The sequence below is a fragment of the Sturnus vulgaris genome, chromosome 5 (assembly GCF_052056855.1).
Source record: "Sturnus vulgaris isolate bStuVul1 chromosome 5, bStuVul1.hap1, whole genome shotgun sequence".
Lineage (NCBI taxonomy): Eukaryota > Metazoa > Chordata > Aves > Passeriformes > Sturnidae > Sturnus > Sturnus vulgaris.
Window position 1 is genome coordinate 30695956 of NC_142247.1, and position 16518 is coordinate 30712473.

The window sequence follows — 16518 nt, forward strand, 5'->3', positions numbered from 1 at the left end:
ACTATGTGCAAACTGTTTGGGATGCTGTGTGGACACACAGGTCCATTCCTGGGATTGCTGTGGCCACTTGGACCAGAGGAAGGCTTCCCAGCATCCACTCCTGGCCTGGGCAACTCAGGGCCGGGTCAGGCCAAGGTTGCAAGCCCCTGCATGCCCTGGAGTACATCCCCATCACACTGCCCTGGGGTGTCTCCACACCCAGTTCCACCCAGCGACACAGCTGAGGACTAGGGCTAAAATCTAGCCTGTGGGATCTCTTGTTGGCCCGGAGTAGGTATCTTTTCAGCATTTTCCATTTTTTCCCCTTGCTTGGATTCCCCCTCCATCCAGAACCAGGTCTCCAACTTGGGTGGCCTGGCTACAATTTCTGCAGCCCTGGAACCAAAGGAAGCCTCATCCTTATGAATCTCTTCTTTGCAGCAGAGCTGGGAGGAGCTGTGCCTTGCCGAGGAGACCCCGATCCTATCCTGGAAAAGGCGGGAACCCCCCTTCCCCCGCCGGTCTGTCGGGCGCGTTTCAGAAGAGAAGTGGCTAGCGAGCCACATCCTTCCGGAGACCCGCTCTGTCCCGGGGCTGGGGACCGAGGCAAGTTAGAAAGACAGGACACACGCAGAGAAAAGCCCTTCCCTGGCTCGCCCAGGTGGGAGCAGCCGGAGGCTCTCAGAAACCGGGAGTGGCCGAGGGGGATCCGCCCCCGCCCCGCCGGTGAGTGCCCCGCGACCCCCGGAGGTGGGCAGAGCTAAGCTCCTCATAGCCCGGGGGGTTGCTGGCTTTTTCCAGCCGGCCGGACGAAGGAGGGAATGAGAGAGAGGGAGGGAGGCAGGGAAAGAGGGTGGGAAAGTGCAGCGGGGTGGGGAGGGCGCTTCAGACACACCTGCGGGGCGGCGGCGCGGAGCCGAGCGGAGCGGAGCGGGGAGCAGCTGCCCGGAGTGGGCATGGCAGGTAAGGGGCGAGCCCCCGTCCGGGAATGGGGTCCTGGGGCCGGTAGAGCCCCGCTGGGCCCCCTCTGCCGCAGAGGCGGCGGCTGCTCGTCGGCATCGCCCCGGGACGTGAGTTTCGTACTGGATCGGGAGTGGTGGTGGTGGGGAATGTCTGCGCTTCTTATCCTCTTCCCCAGCCACCTCGTCAGGAATGGCCTCCGGCTTGGCATTTCTCGAAGAGCGCCTTCAGGCCGGCGAAAGGGAAGCGCTCCCTCCGCCCGGGCGGGAGAGGGGTACCCCGGGAGGGAAGGGGTTGTTCTGGGCGGGAGCGGAGCTATCGGCTCTGGAACCTTCTGCCCACTCCTCCCCTCTGTTTCTGTCCTTCCCTCTCCCTTTCCCTTTCTGCCGAGCCTGCCTGCCGAGAAGCTGGTCGTAGCTTGCACAGCCGGCTTAAGTTTCTTGGAGAAACAGTTTGACTTAAAGAGATAAATCTGCTGTGGAGTTTGAAACAGCTCAGCTTCTGTGACCTGCTGCTGCGTCCTTCTCCGGCAAAGTTATGTCTATGTGGCAAGAGTCCCAAATGAGAGTTTAATTTCTGCATTTGTACCACAAGAAAGAAAAAAAACCAAAACACTTACAGAGCTCCACCCCCAAATTTCCAAAGAAAAGGAAAAAGACTTAAGACGTTTCCTTCCCCCATGGAAAGTGAACCTCTGCCCTGCCCCTGGGGATGTTTGTGTGCCTGGGCTACCAAAGCTGAATTTAATGCCAGCACCAGAGCAGCAGGTGACCATGCACATGTTGGAGGAGAAATGGCTTCTAAGTCTCAGGAGATCTTTGCTGTGCTTTGCCTTGACAGCTGAAAGGATTTGTGCTGGCCAGTGAAGCAGACTTCATTTCTTGAGTGCAAATAGATAAAACTGTTTGAGTTGATCCACAGCTGGAGAGAGAGCACATTGTGTATACCTGCTCCATCACAGCTTGTAGGACTTAAAGGAGCAGGTTCACCATGGCTTTGAGAGGTTTTGGCCCATTCACTTGAGGGGCTCTCTCTTGCTTTATTTGGTTGGCAGAGTGCTTGCCTTTTTGCTATGTATTTTCAGGGTTCTGTACAGCTGTGTAGAAGATACAGGAAAGATATGCTCATGTGATTCCCTGCTGATTCCAGTACCTGTAGCCAAGCTTCTCTGTGGCATGGTGCCCTTGAGAACTTGTTTGGTCACCAATGCTTGGTGCACAGTGCCAGGGATTCATTTGCTGGATACTTTTCCAGCCCCAGTATGAGAATGCATGTTCCAGACTGTGAAAACTCTTGGTCCTGAGAGTTTCCCATTCTCAGGAGTGGGACAAAAGGGAAGGTGTGTGATGGCTGGGAGGATTTAAGAATGTTTGAGAGATAAGGATGATATCTTCTCTAGACTTCCTACTGAATATGTTTCCAACTCCCTTATGTACCACTTGCCTTCTGCATTATCTAAGGCTCTAGGTGGACACTCGAGATCCTGCTGAACTCATTTGTATATAAAATGTTTTCTAATATATCTGAGTCCCATTTGCAAGACCAATGGATCGTTTGCAGGATCATACCTCGACTCATGTTCTGCCATGCCGACTCATGCCTGCTACCTGTGCTCCTCCATCATTCCTCATCATATAATCCTTTCCTTTTATCCTTCCAGCCGTGGAGAATGCATCTCTCCAAGCCAGCAGCCTCTCAGAGCAGGAGGAGGAAGAAGACAGCATCTGGGAGAAGATCGAGAGTGCACGACACCAGCTGACCCGCTCCCTGAACCCAGCCAAGCTCACCCCGTACCTGCGCCAGTGCCGCGTCATAGACGAGCAGGATGAGGAGGAGGTGCTGAACTCGTGCCGATTCCCTTGCAAGAGCAACCAGACAGGTGGGAGAAGACACAAACTTGCACTTGGATGGGCCTAGTTTGGGGGAGATAACCTGATTTTCACACAGAGTGGATGCACGGACTGCACTGCTCCCTCATCTTTGTTGTTCTCTGTTGTTCTCTGCACCCAGGGCCTCCCCGTGCATGCACACAGAGGAGGGCAGTGCTCTCACCTCATGCTCTTTTCTCTAGCCATTCCCATTTTTGTGGGTGGAAGCAGAACTGGTGGAGATGCCATTTTCATATCATGAAGTGGGGCTACACAGTGTTCTCTCTGTTTTGCAGGGAATTCATCCTAGCTCTTTATTTGTTCTTCCAGGTTACCTGATGGACATCCTTCGGCGCCGTGGAAAGCGAGGCTATGAAGCCTTCCTTGAATCCTTGGAGTTTTACTACCCAGAGCACTACACACGGCTCACGGGGCGGGAACCAGCCCAGCGCTGCTCTATGATCCTGGGTAGGAGCAGGTGCTCTGTTCTCCCTTCAGCTGCTGCTTGCATAGGAAGGGCCAGAAAAATTTGTGCAAGCTCACTTGCCTGCATAAAAACCGGGTTCATGGTGGTGGTGTGTGAGGAATCCTGACAGTTCTGTACTCTGGAACTGTCAGGGAGGGGGCCATGTATACAGGTGTGACAGGCTGTGTTGCCATAAGCCTGGGACAAGAAGGGCTGCAAACCCTCTGGAGAACTTGTCACCTCTTGGTGGAAAACAGAGCATTGGGCAAATGTGTTTCTTGGGGTTACCTCTGTTTCAGCAGTCAGAAACAGGTTCTCCTTTGTCTCTCCCCAGATGAGGAAGGCCCTGAGGGCCTAACTCAGTTCCTGATGATGGAGGTGAAGAAGGTGAGGGCTCAACGGAAAGAACACCTGCTGAAGGAGCACCAGCTCCAGGTGAAAAACCAGACGTTGGAGCAAGAGCAGATCCGGCTGGAGCAGCAGCTGAAGGAGCTCCTGAAGGTGCAGGAGCGTTGCCAGCGGCTGAGAGAGGAGTGGGACTCCAACAGTGTGGAGCTGCTGAGGCTGAAGGACGAGAACTACATGATGGCCATGCGCTACGCGCAGCTCTGCGAGGAGAAGAACATGGCCGTGCTGCGGAGCAGGGACCTGCAGCTGCTGGTAGGATCCTGGGGAGCACGGGGGTGGGCAGCGGGATGTGGTGGGGGGGTCTGAAAGCCCAGAAGGATGCACACAGATGTCCCCACGTGGTGGCTTGTGAGCACGATGGCACACATGAAGGAGCTGATAGCACGCAGGATGTGTGTTGGGGATTCCTGCCCTGCTCGTGATGGAAATGTGCCCTGCAGAGAGGCTGAGACATGGGCATAGTGCAGGAGGCTCGCCACTGCCTGGGAGCAGCTGGAGATACATCACCAGCTCCTGCCAACTGATGTAGTTGGAACTACATCACTAGAGGAGCCAGAAGCAGGGCTGATGCCTTCCCTGGCATCCCCTGATGCACCACAAGATGCCCTTTGTGCTCCTGCCTGTGCTTGCTGCCCTGTGCTGCCTGCTCTGCTCTTTGGGCAGCACAGGCAGCTCACTCTGTCAGGCTGTGTATATTTACTTTTTCCCCTTCAAGGGTTTGTGTTTTCCTCTCTCTAGTGAGGCCGGTGGCTGTGCAGTCACCCACGCTGGGTGCATGTGTGCTGCCTGGAGCTGCTCAGCCTGCCTTGTTGAGTTTAGGAGCCTTTTGGCCCAGACTTCATTCTCCCTGCCACTCCCCACCGCCTCCTCTCATGGCTCTCATGACGTTTATAAGACTCACGCCCTGCATAGCTGAAAGAATTCGTGACACTGCACTCCAGCTGCCAAGCTCTCACCTCCTGCAAACATGCACCCGTTTCCTGCCTGGGCAAGGACAGCCCTACCTTGAACCTATTAATAACCTATATTTTTAAGTGCTCCTGGCATTCCCCCTACCAGTCTGGGCCTGGACCTCTCACGCAGCCTTGTGATTACCTTTCATACTTCATTCTGTTCCGCCAGTGGCGGGATCCTCCCCTACCTTTTTTCCGGTGTTCCTGCCAATGCCAGCTCCTCTGGGCCTCTTTGGAGCAGGGAGGTGAATCACTTGTAGATAGCTGTGGGCTGAAGAAATCCCCCTGGAAGCAGCGTCTCAGCTTGCCTTCCCCTCCTGACTCTTAGGTCCAGAAGTTTCTGGTCCGCAAAAGTCATTCTCAGTCTTTTGGGCAGATTCACAGAAGTAATTCAGTTCCTGAATCCCTCCGTGGCAATTTTGGCAATTCTTCTTGGTGGCTTTAATAGGCTTTTCCTGTCCTATTTCCTCTCAAAGCCTTACTTACTTGTGAGATTGGTTCTGTGATCAATCTAATCAGTTATTACAGGTCTGGGAGGACCTTTTTTATTCTTAAAAGTAACTGACCTCCAGTCTCCTGTGACATATTGGTGGAGTAATGTGGGACCAGGCCAGGGAATGATGATGCCCCTGAATGAGGATGCTGCAGCCTCCAGCAGCTTGAACCTCAAATACCTCCCAGGCTAGAGGTGGTGTCCCACACTGACTAGCTTCCAATGGATTTTAATGCTGTGAATTTGTTTTTCAGCTGCTCTAGGAGTCTGTCTAGGAGATACTCACAGCTGCTGGCCCTGACAGTGTACCAGAGGTCCCACATCCACCCACGGTCAAGGCCAGCTGCACTGAGGATGCCCCAGGGTAGCAAGAAAGTTGTTGCACCAAGAGACGATACTGAATGTGCTTATGCAAGTGCATCTTCCTCCTTTCCCTGAGGGGAGAAGCTTTTGTGTGCAGCTGTGCTGCTAACCTTGGCCCAGCAGTAGGATACTCCTTCACATGGTTGCCTGTGCCTTACTTGCCTCCAGACCTGTTTTCTTCTCTGCACCTTCTCTGCTTTGCTCTCCTAATAAGGCAGAGGTGCAGGGCCACGTGTGTCAGACTGTTTCTCCCCTGGGTTGCAGGTGGACCAGCTGAAATGCAAAGTTTCCAGCCTGGAGGAGGAGTGCAGCCTGCTGCGGAAACAGGTGTCGGCACTGCCCCAGCGAGAGGCAGAGGAGCGGGGCCACCCTGACACCGTGTCTGAGCTGTGGGCTGAGAACCAGCGGCTCACGGCATCACTGCAGGAGCTGCAGGGCATGTTGCAGGTACCTGCCAGGGTGGGGCAGGCTCCAGGTCATCTCCTTTCCTGGGACACCCCCTGTGCTGCTTACATAGCCACTGGAAAGATGGGGAAACTGCTGATTTGGGCTGGTCTGTCCCATCCTCTGAGCGTATTGCCTGGCTGTGGTGGCTGCCATTATGTTTGGGTAGTGACTGGTGCTTTTTTCCAGCTCTGTAATTCTTGGTTGTGCTCACAAGTGTGACCTTGTGCCTTGGAGTGCACAGCAGATCAATGCTGGATGATGATGGCGGTTCGCCAATCTGCCAGTCACTGTCCTGCTCTGTTGCTCCCTTGGTGCCTGTGGTACAGTGACAGTACCCTCTTGCCTCTTAGAAACCCAGTGAGGGCCCAGTGTCAGGCTGTGAACAGATCCTTCTGGACATCCTGGAGCATGACTGGAAGGAAGCTCAAGATGACCGGCAGGATCTCTGTCAGAAACTCAACTCCCTGCAGAACGAGCTGCAGTGGGCCGAAGAGCTGAGGGATAAGGTAGGGCATTAATCACTTCCTCTGTCCCTGCACACCAAGCAGGGCCTGGAAGAGAGGGAAGGGATACTGTAAAGGAGTTCCTTTCAGGGAAGCTGATGCTTGTTGCTTGCTGTTACCAGTACCTCCAGGAGGTGGAAGATCTGCAGCTGAAATACCGGACACTGCAGAAGGACTGTGATCTCTACAAGCATCGTATGAACACAGTGCTGCTGCAGCTGGAGGAGATTGAAAAAGAACGGGACCAGGTAAATTGCTTTTCACCACGCAGCAATAACAGGGCTCTGGATACCCTCTTCTTCCCCAGTGGATCTTGTCCAGCCATGCCAGGGTGAGAGCTGTGGATTAGCAGTGCGGTTCTGTGTCTCTTCTCGCTCTCAGTCTGGCTCCTTGCAGGCCATCCAGAGCCGTGATGGGGTGCAGCTGCAATACTCCCAGAGCCTGATCGAGAAGGACCAGTACCGCAAACGTGTGCGGGCCCTGGAGGAGGAGCGGGATGAGCTCCTCAGCAAGCTGAGCCAGGCAGAAGGGCTGAACAGCACGCTGGAGGCACAGCTGCAGCGGTGCCAAGGTGGCCGCAGCCTCAGCAAGGTGAGGGTGGCAAGAGGGAAGGCTAAGAGGTCAGGAATGAATTCTGGGGGGTGCAAATGGGGTGATGGAGTCCCTTCTCTCCCAGATGTGCAGCTCTTCCTACTCCCTCTGCTCCAACCTCAGCAGCACCTGGAGCCTCATAGACAACCCTACGAATGTACTCATGGATACTCTGGGGACTTCTGTTACACCATTCCCAGGGGATTCAGCCATTCAGAGCATGGTGAGTGCTTGACCATGTGAGGCTGGCCCTCAGTTGAGGCCAGTGGAGACACTGCTCAGGAAGGGCACACAGGTATTGGAGTGGCTTCATCGTGGGGTTGTGATTTGGTGGAAGACTGGGCATGGGATGGTGTGTAAGATCTCAGATGCAAAGCTCTCAGTCTCTAGCAAACTGGCCAATGCTGCCCTAAAGTGTGTGAAAACTCTTCATCCCATATGACACTGTAGAAACCAACAGTCTCGTGTAAGATGCTATCCTCACTAAAATGCTGTTTAATCTATGCATGCTGGAGGAGAAATCCAGACTCCTTTGAACCCTATAGCAGCACTGTGTTGTTCTTAAGGGAGTCAGGTTCTTTCCTTTGACTCCTTGAACTGTCATCCCAGAGCACTCTGAAATGGGCAGTCCTACAGGTTACTCAGACCTCTGGGTGTGTGGTGGCTAAAACAGAAATATAAGAACAAGGGTTGGATAGTCTATTCATCTGCTACTGCTCCCACAGGTTGTGCTTTGCAAAAAGATGGGGATGCAGTGTCGTGGATGTCTAGCTGAGCTATCTTCTTGGGAAAACAAGGTGCCCCTGGGAGTTTGGAGGGATGTGGATTTTCCTAGAGAGTGTTGTGGTAGCCAAGGAGCTGTTTGCTCCCCTGGCCTGAAGGGAGGGGGGGAAGTGGTGCTGGGTGTAGATGTTAGCAAGTATGTCTCTCACTCTGCCCAAGGATGGGACCCCTGACAGTGAGAAGGATATCAACCGCCTTTCCACCTTCCCCTTCCCTCCCTGCATTGGCTCCATCCTCCGTCGGCAGCGGGAAGAGAGGTGCATGCCCTACAAAAGGTGATTGCTGGGGATTGCTTATCTCCTCTGTGGGGTTTGTGGGGTCCAGAGAGAGCAGCCTGGCAGGGTTAGGAGAGAACCTGGAATGGGAACTGAGTGGAAAGACTGGCTGGGAGCTGTGTGGCGGTGCAGGGGTGCTTGGGGGTGGTGGGGAAGTCTGTGGAGCTGAGATTGAGAATGGGATGCAAACAGGCTTTGGAAAAGCTGCTACCTTACAGATCCATTTTGTGTCTCCTTTGTAGCTTGTCCTGTGGCTCCTTTAGCAGCCTTGAAGATGGAACAGGTACAAGGCTTTCCTCAATGGGCTTAGCTGAAAAGAAGTGGTGGGGAGAGAGGTTGGACAACTACCCTACCTCACACCTCTGGTTTGTGCAGCTCATTGCAAGGACTCTAAACCTGCAGCTTAGTACTGTAGGCCTTCGTATTCCCGTATTCCCCCGTGCCTTGTCAGGCAGAGCAGCTGGAAAAGCTGGCTTTTCCTCTGCAGAGCGGGTAGCTATTTTCATCAGCTCTGCTGGACTCATGGAGAGCTATTGAGGGGAGTAGGTAATAGAAGAGGGAAATGCCTTTGCCCTGGCGTGTTACTGGATATTCCCTTCATCTGCTACTACCTTTATGATGGGTGGTAAGTCTCCTAGAGTGAAGCTCCTGGTGCTGGCAGGGCCTGTGGTGGGTACTGAGCACATCCAGGTGGCCCTGGCTGCTGCTGCCTCCTGACCAAAATGCTTATGAAGGGAACAAAGATTTGCTTGTTCTCAGGAAACATGGGAAACCCTTTTCTTGAGGGTGACCATTCAAAGCCTCCCTGCAGCCTCAGTTTCCCAGTCAGATGCTAGGATGGCAGACCCTTGCCACCCCCAAAACATGTACAGGTAAAGTGCTCCCTCTCCTTTTTGCTCTTCCCTAGGCAGCAGTTTTCCTGGCACCTTGCTGGGGGCCTTCTCCTCTTCTTCCAGCAGCACGTACACCAGGGTGAAGTCGGAGATCTGCTTGTCCACGCTTTCCAGCCGCAAGGAAGTCCCCAGGAGGTGACTGTTGATCTCTGAGCTGGGCACTCTGTGGTGGTGCTTGAGGGGGTGTTTTGTGGTGCCAGGAGCCATACTTGGGAGACTCTTCCTTTCTGCCCCTCCTGTTGCAGGCCCTTTCTCGCTAGTGGGAGAGGAAAGAAATGAAAATCCTATAGTCTTTGCTTCCTAGCAGGACTTCCGTTTTTTGCACTGTCGTATTGGTTATGGCAGGGGTGGAGATGTTGCTCTGGTCTGGACATGCATCTGTCCAGGTAGGGAAGGACTGTGGGAGCCCAGCTTGGCTTTGGTGATGGGGCTGGTGGGATAGAAGGGGCTGTGTGAGGCTTTGTAAGCTCTGTGTGCTCTGTGTGATGGGCACGCTGTGAGTCATGAGCTCTGTGCTGCAGTAAACCACCCTATAGCTGGACACAAGACGTAGGGGACTGGCTCTTAGAAAAGGCAGGAAACCTCAGTTGCCAGACTTGGTGTTTCTCCTTGCCAGGTCACTGATGGTACAGCTCCCTAGTGTTGGTCATCCCAGCAACCCCTCACCCCAGGAGAAGAGGCTTGGAGCAGACATCTCCATCCTTGGAGGCAACAGGACAGGAATTTATGTCCAATGGGTCAAGCCAGGCTCACAGGTCGAAAAAGCAGGACTCAGGGAAGGGTGCCGGCTCATTGAGGTAAGTCTGGGAATGGGCTCCTTTTGTGGGTTTGCAAAGCACCTGAGATGATGTGAGGAATGAACCCCTGTGCAAGATGACCTCTACCCAGCTTGAAGTCCATTTCTCTTATTTTCCAGGACTGCTCCCTGTTTAGAGTTTTACATAGCACAAACACCCACCCAGGTCTCATGGCACCTGAGTGTACCTGTGCATGTAAAAATGCCAAGACCTTCTGAAACCTTTCCTTGAGGTGTGGGAAGGGAGGAACAAAAAGCAGTCACACAATTAAGATGCCAGTATGGCTTTGTGTCCCTCGAGTTGTCTGTCACCTTGTAGTTTTTCAGAGCAGTTTGCATCCTGCACATGCCCATTGCAAAACAATCAATTCTGGAGCAAGTTTTCTCAGGCCTTTGTGACCCTTCTGAGTTATACAGAATAATTGCTCTGCAGAAGGCTCCTGGAAGGAGGGAAGGGCATTTGTTTTGCCAAGAATGACACCACTTGAAATACAGCTGCACTACTTGAATTAATATCCCACCTGTAACTGAAAACAAGGCAGTGCTCCTGCTCCCACACACGTTCATGCACACACACATTTCCTTTCACGACGGCCCACCATCCAGACTGGGTGATGGCTAGCAGCAAGTATTTCAGAGGCAGAAGAGGGAGCCAGAGGCAGAATGAGGATGCCTTGTCCTCAGATATAGTTTTTCCCAGACCTGCCTCACTCTATAACACCTTTTGTGTGACCCTGATGGGTGAGGGAGCCTGGGGCATGCGTGCTCTTCCAGTCCTTAGGTCTAACTAAGGCATTGGGTCCTTGCTAGCTGAGGGTGCCGTCCCTGAAGGAAGAGGTGCTTTCCCTGGAGAACTGCACACGGGAGGTGGCCTACCTGAGCCTGCTGCACTGGGATGAGCCATCTAGTCTCATCTTTCAGCTTGACCTGGAAGGTAAGGTGCTGGCAGCTGGGTCACCTTTGAACCTGAGCTCTCTGTTTCCCTTTCTAGACCCTTCACTCAAACCTGAAGATTAATCTCAGCTATTCTCTCTCCTCTCCTGTTTGGTCCTAGGCCACCATATCAGACACAGAGGTTGGCTGTAGCTTCAGTAGCTTTCCCTCTCTGGTGTGACTTGTGCATCCTCTGAGTTACGGGACAGAGGTACAGACCTTCTGTCTGTTTGCCTCCTCTGCACCCCAACCCCAAACCGGAGTATCACAACCGTGCCGGGGACTTGACTTTCTTACTGGTGACTGTTGTCTACGGCGTCCCCACCTGTGGTGACCGGTGTTTTATGTTCCAGGATACCAGCCTCTGCGGGCAGCCCTGGAGGAAGGGAAGAAACTTTCTGGAGACTCGTTCTATGTCCGCAGCAACGTGTCCCTCGTGGAGCTGTCAGACCCTTACGCGCTGTGCGTGAAGTGCCGGGAGATCCTGCACGTCACGGACACCATGCACAAGGGCCGGCTGGAGTGGTACTGCTCTCGCGTCGATCCCTTGACTGTGCGCGACCTGGACAAGGGCACAGTGCCCAACTACAGCAGGTAACCAGCCTGAGGAGGGAGGGAGGCAGGGGTACCTGCCCTGTTTGTCTGTGCTGGACATCCCCTAGTGGCCCTGGGGCTGCAGACTGGCCTCTTGATGGTGTAGGATGACCAAGTCTTATATGGGCACCAGTGTGGTAGTGTTTGGGAGCTATTGAGGGACTGGGAGGTTGAGTGAGGGTTTTGATATGCTTCAGCAGGTCTGTGGGATTGGTGAAGAGGATCCCAGCAGCTATGGTCCCTGGGGCTTGTGGAGTTGCTTGAGTGCAAGCTCTTTGTCTTTTCAGAGCTCATCAGCTTTTGAAGATCCAGGAGAAGCGCCAGATGCCTGGGCAGCAGAGAGGCCACAGAAATAATGTAAGCCAAAGAAGTGGGTGATGAGAACCGTGTGTGTGCGCATGGCCATCTCACCACCCGAGACAATCTGCCCCACTGTTGGTAAACCAACTTGTATAGAGGTGGCAGATGGGATAGCAAGCAAAGCTTTTAGGCCAGGCAGTGTTACTGCTCTGTGGCTACTTTTCTACCACTTCTCCACTTCCTAGACCAAACCTAATGGGTGGCAGACCTAATCCCTTGCTCTTTGTAAGTGTGCTCCATCCTTTTAGCTGGAGGGTGTTCTGCAGCCAGTTGTGCAGGTGTGTGAAAAGGGCAGTGCTCTCAGCCTTATTGCCCTCACTTTTTCCCCAGCTAAAGAAACGGGCCTTGGGCCAACTGCGCTTGGTGAAATCCAAACCACAGAGGAGCCCAGAACAGCCTCCCCAGCAGCTGTGGCTGGACCCCTGCTCAGGTGAGCTGTTAGCCCTGTGCCTGCCCTGTCACCCTTGGAGACCCAGTTGTCCTCTGGTCATCCAACTTTTTGTGGAGAATAAACTGCTGTGTAACTCAAGGGAATCCCAGAAAACAGGCAGGGGGTCTACATCCAGAGTCTCTGTCCATGAGTGAGTGCTGTAACCAGGGTAGGGCCTCTCCTGGGACGTAAGATGTTTTGGTAGGTGCCTCCATGATTCAGGATGAGGAGGTGGTACAGAACAGTGGGATAGTCTGTAGGCGGGCCTGGTCTCCTGTGTTCTCACCTTTGGCTTTCTCTTCCTCAATGCTGTCTTCCAGACCCAGAGACGAAGCCTTACAGCCTGGTGCGCCCTGTGGTGGTGAAGACACCTCGTCCTGTGGTGCTGTCCCCAAGCTGCATTGCACCACGGCTCATCAGGAACCTGCTGGACCTGCCCACCTCTCGCCTGGACTTCCACGTGTGCCCAGCAGGTAGGCAGCAATATGTGATTGCTCAGTCCATTCCAATGAAGAGCTGCTCTTTTCTTGGAAGGTTGAGTTTTGGTCTCATGGGAGTCTTGGAAAGCCCAAGGGATCTCCCTTCAGAGGGTAAGTGTGGGAATCTCTCAGTCTTCCCTTGTAATACCTGTTGACAGGTCACTTTTTGGGGCTGAGTGTCTGCAAGATATTCCTTGCTATTTTTAACTGTGTCCTATCCCTTTGGCCCACAGGGAAGCCATCCCTCCCTTCTGGTTGCCTGAGGCATGGGGATGTTCTCTCTTCCCTTGAGTGGGTGGTGGTGTAGCATTGCCTTGCTGCTCTGGGTGGCTGTTCCCAGAGATGAAAACCCTGGGTGGATGTGGGATCTGCAGGATGACTTCATGCCAGCTCTTCCTGCCCAGGAATGGGAGGATTCAACCTTAGTGCTGTTATCCTCTTCCTTCTGCCAGTAGATGTGAGGCTGACACGTGGCTGAAGAGGCTGCTAGGGAACGGGCATTTCTCCCATAGGGAATGTTCAGAGAGGACAACTCCCTCTTTCCTCCTTCCCTCCCACTTCTCCAGTGCTCTCTTTTCCCAGTGTTTAGAGTTCTTCCTTTGCCAACTGCAGGACTGAAAAATGAGTTGGTTTATTTGTTTGTGGGGTAATGAAGGAGGTAATGAAAAGGCTCTGGTTTGCTGAAGGATGGCTCTGAAAATTTTGGCTGCTGGGCTTCTCAACTGACTGACTTGGTCATATATCCTGTCCTGCTGAGCCCCCTGCAGGGTCCCCATCACACTGCACGGGAGACCTGCTTTTACTACGACTGGGAATTTACACTGAGGGCAAAAACTCTTATTGTCCCTTACCAGTTTTGCCTGCTGCGATGGAAGGAAAATAATCCATGAGCCTCAAGCCATTTCTCTTTTGTTTGCTGCCTGTATTTTCTTTAGATCTCCTGGGAGAGACTGCTGCCTGCAAAGGAAACATGGTTTTGCAGGATCCAGGTCTACCTGGGAAGTACTGTGCCACCAGGCAGAGGATGCCCAGCCAGCCTGGAACCTGGCATAACTGGAACATGTTCTGGACCCAGTTCCAAACATGCCTTCTGCTAAAAATATTGCTTTATTTCCATCTTAGGGACAAGCAGGTCCTAGAAGCCTTTTTAAGATGCCTCCTCATGTTTCTGTGGCAGTGTAGGCAGGTGCCTAGAGCAGCATGGTGGGCAGTTAAAGCCTGGCACCTGCCTCAGCCACACTGGGATGCAGGGCCTGTGGCTCCCAAGGCAGCTCTGAGTGTGTGTGTTGTGTCAGCCTCTGTTGGGAGTTACCAGGGGCACCTAGCTGTCCTTGCTTTGACCATTGCTATGACCATGCTGCAGCTCTGTACAGCCAGCTCTGCCCCCAGTTCTCTGTCCCAGCACCACCTCTCTGCTGCTTTCCTGGTGCTGGCTGCTGCATGCTGTCCTGCCTCTGGGCAGGCTGCCACCAGCAAAAGAAGGTTCAGCTCATCCCCATTTTCCTCCCACTCTCCCAGCATACACCCACTCCTCTTGCTTCCCCCTCCCATGGTGCTCACTTACAGGATCTGTCTATAAGCCTGTGTAGCACTCAAACCCTGCAGAAAACCTATCTGGTTATTTTTCTGCCATACTCTGTTAGGGAGGGGTTTGGACAGTTTGGCAGTGGGTGGATAATGACTGTGAGCCAGCTTAGGCTGCTGTGGTACAACACAAGGTGCTGCTCTTGCCATGCAAGGTGTCTTCAGCTGTGATATCTTGCTTGTTCCCTACCAGAAAGCTGCAGGAGATCCATGCCAAAGTGTGATACTGTATAATTAGACTTGCTATCCAGAATCCATAAACACTGAACTTGATAAGCACCAGTGCAGCAGCAAATGTGTGAGATCTGAGGTAGAAAGTCCGTACAAGAGGGAGAACGGGCTGATATCTCTCTCTCCCCCTATTTCCTCTTGGCTTGCAGAGAAGCTGGCAGGAGGGGATCCCAGCACAACCCACGCTCAGGACCACCCTGTGCCTAGAACTGCCCCCCAGGACCAGAGGGAGAGTGGACGAATCCACATGATCCGAGAGGCAATGGAGAAGGTGCTGAGGCTTTTGGTGTGGGGAGAAAGGGCCAGGATGGGGCACCTCATTCAGACTGGAGGGGAGAGGAGTGGGCAGCTGAATGGGGGAAGAGTGGTATGGTGATAGAGAAGGAGCTGCTTGCTTGGGGGCTGTGTAATTTGGAGAGTGTTTCAGGTCAAGGTGCTGTGGAGTTGTGGAGAAGCAGATATGGACATTTCCCTGAGTCTCTGATGAGCTCAGATAAAATAAATGGCAAATGGGGATTTGTGGGGGAGGCAGTGGGACATGCAATACTCAGAAGTGACCTCCCTGCTCTCACATTCCTCATGTTCACCAGAGTGGCAACAGCTCTGCTCAGGGCAGAAATGTGAGGCTGTGGGTGACAGTGATGACAAAGGGGAAGTGAAGATGAGCTGTGGCTGAGAGAGGGGTCCAGTGAGCTCTTGGGTTGGATTGGCAGTGATGGAGTGGGTGACCCTGCTCTTTAATTCTCCCCTTTTCTATTGGCACTGTTCATAAATCTTACTTTTAATGGAATTAGTATTGGAAAAGCAATGATATTGCACAGTATGGGGTTTGATTTAATGTAACTGTCAGGGGCTGGGGTTATTTTTTTCTCCATTTAAATCAGTAAATCTATTCAATTTCCTTTCCAGAATAAACACTGCCTGCTAGAGCTGGGAGTTGAGGGTGTGAGGGATCTAATTAAAAGTGAAATATACCCCATCGTTATCCATGTTGAGGTCACTGAGAAGAATGTTAGAGGACTCAGGTGAGGAAAGACGGTGTGGCATGGACGGAGGGTACCACGGGAGGAGAGAGAAGCCCATGTTTCTGTTCAGAGACAGAACAAGGGTCAGGCAAGAGCACTGGATGTGCGTGCTGGGGTTGGTGCTGTGAGGGGAATAATTGGCTTTCTGTACATGCAAGCACATTCCTGGGCGGTTTTGCCACCCCACCTCTTTATGCTGAGTGTAACATTGGTCCTTACGTTTTCTGTAGGAGCTTGCTGGGGAAGGCAGGCCAGCGGGACTCGGAGGTGCTGAAGGTGTGCCGTGGAGTGGAGCGGGCTCTCCACACCCTGCCCTGCTCCTGGGCCCGAGTGGAGCCCCATGCCTGGAGCCACGCTGAGGAGCTGCCTAAGGTGGTTCGTGGATGCATCTTCCAGGAGCAAACCCGCCCACTGTGGATTGAGGAGGGCAATGACTGAGTGGGAGGGTAGCAGAGTGGCTACTGGCACCTCCTGTCCCCAAGAGCTGCTCTCAGAGGTCCCTGACTTCCTAAGCCCCTCCAGGCAGTGTGTTCTTCCTCCCTGAGGGGATGCTGGTAGCTAAGGGTCCCCCAGGGTGGCCTTTCTCATCCCCTTGAGGGCCACCGTGATCCAGGAAGTAACAGATAGTGCCTCCCCTGTCTGAGCTGTCTGTATTTCATTGGAAAGACGTCTTCCATCATCATGGAGGAAACCACCCCTGTGGGCTGCTCCCTGTCACCTTGGGCTGCCCTTGTACGTGGTCAGATTGACAGACAGGGAATGTAGTGGAACTGTGTGGGATCAGGCTGCCTAGGAGCATTTCTCACACACATTTGAAGCTCTTTTCCCATCACCATCATCTCCCCTGCCAGGTGGCACTGTGTGCTCCGGGTCCTTTCTTCCCATCTACCTCGCCTCTGGCCCCGAGGCACAGAGAGCATGGCTCATACAGCTGTGACCCACTGTGGCTGGAGTGACACTAAGGTTGCAACAAACCCTCATTTTATAGGAACTGTGCTCTTTATTGCTTGTAAATTATTAATGGAGCCTTTCATTGGCAAACCGCCTGTAAAAGAGAATTAAATACCATTCATAATGGGAATGGGTGGCACGATGTGGGCTTGT

General features: G+C 53.2%; 1 protein-coding gene across 1 annotated transcript; it reads left to right on the forward strand.

Moving 5' to 3' along the window:
• Nucleotides 1-871: 871 nt before the first annotated feature.
• CARD10 (caspase recruitment domain family member 10) lies at nt 872-16495 on the forward strand. The gene is made up of 21 exons (XM_088165326.1): nt 872-942; nt 2600-2818; nt 3138-3275; nt 3608-3933; nt 5755-5937; nt 6288-6443; nt 6563-6688; nt 6837-7031; nt 7117-7254; nt 7974-8089; nt 8332-8372; nt 8997-9117; nt 9599-9779; nt 10589-10712; nt 11065-11305; nt 11593-11662; nt 11996-12095; nt 12416-12568; nt 14539-14660; nt 15299-15414; nt 15645-16495. Exons 1-21 carry the CDS (start codon nt 936-938, stop codon nt 15850-15852), a joined length of 3081 nt encoding a protein of 1026 aa, XP_088021452.1. The 5' UTR covers nt 872-935; the 3' UTR covers nt 15853-16495.
• The last annotated feature ends 23 nt before the right edge of the window (nt 16496-16518 follow it).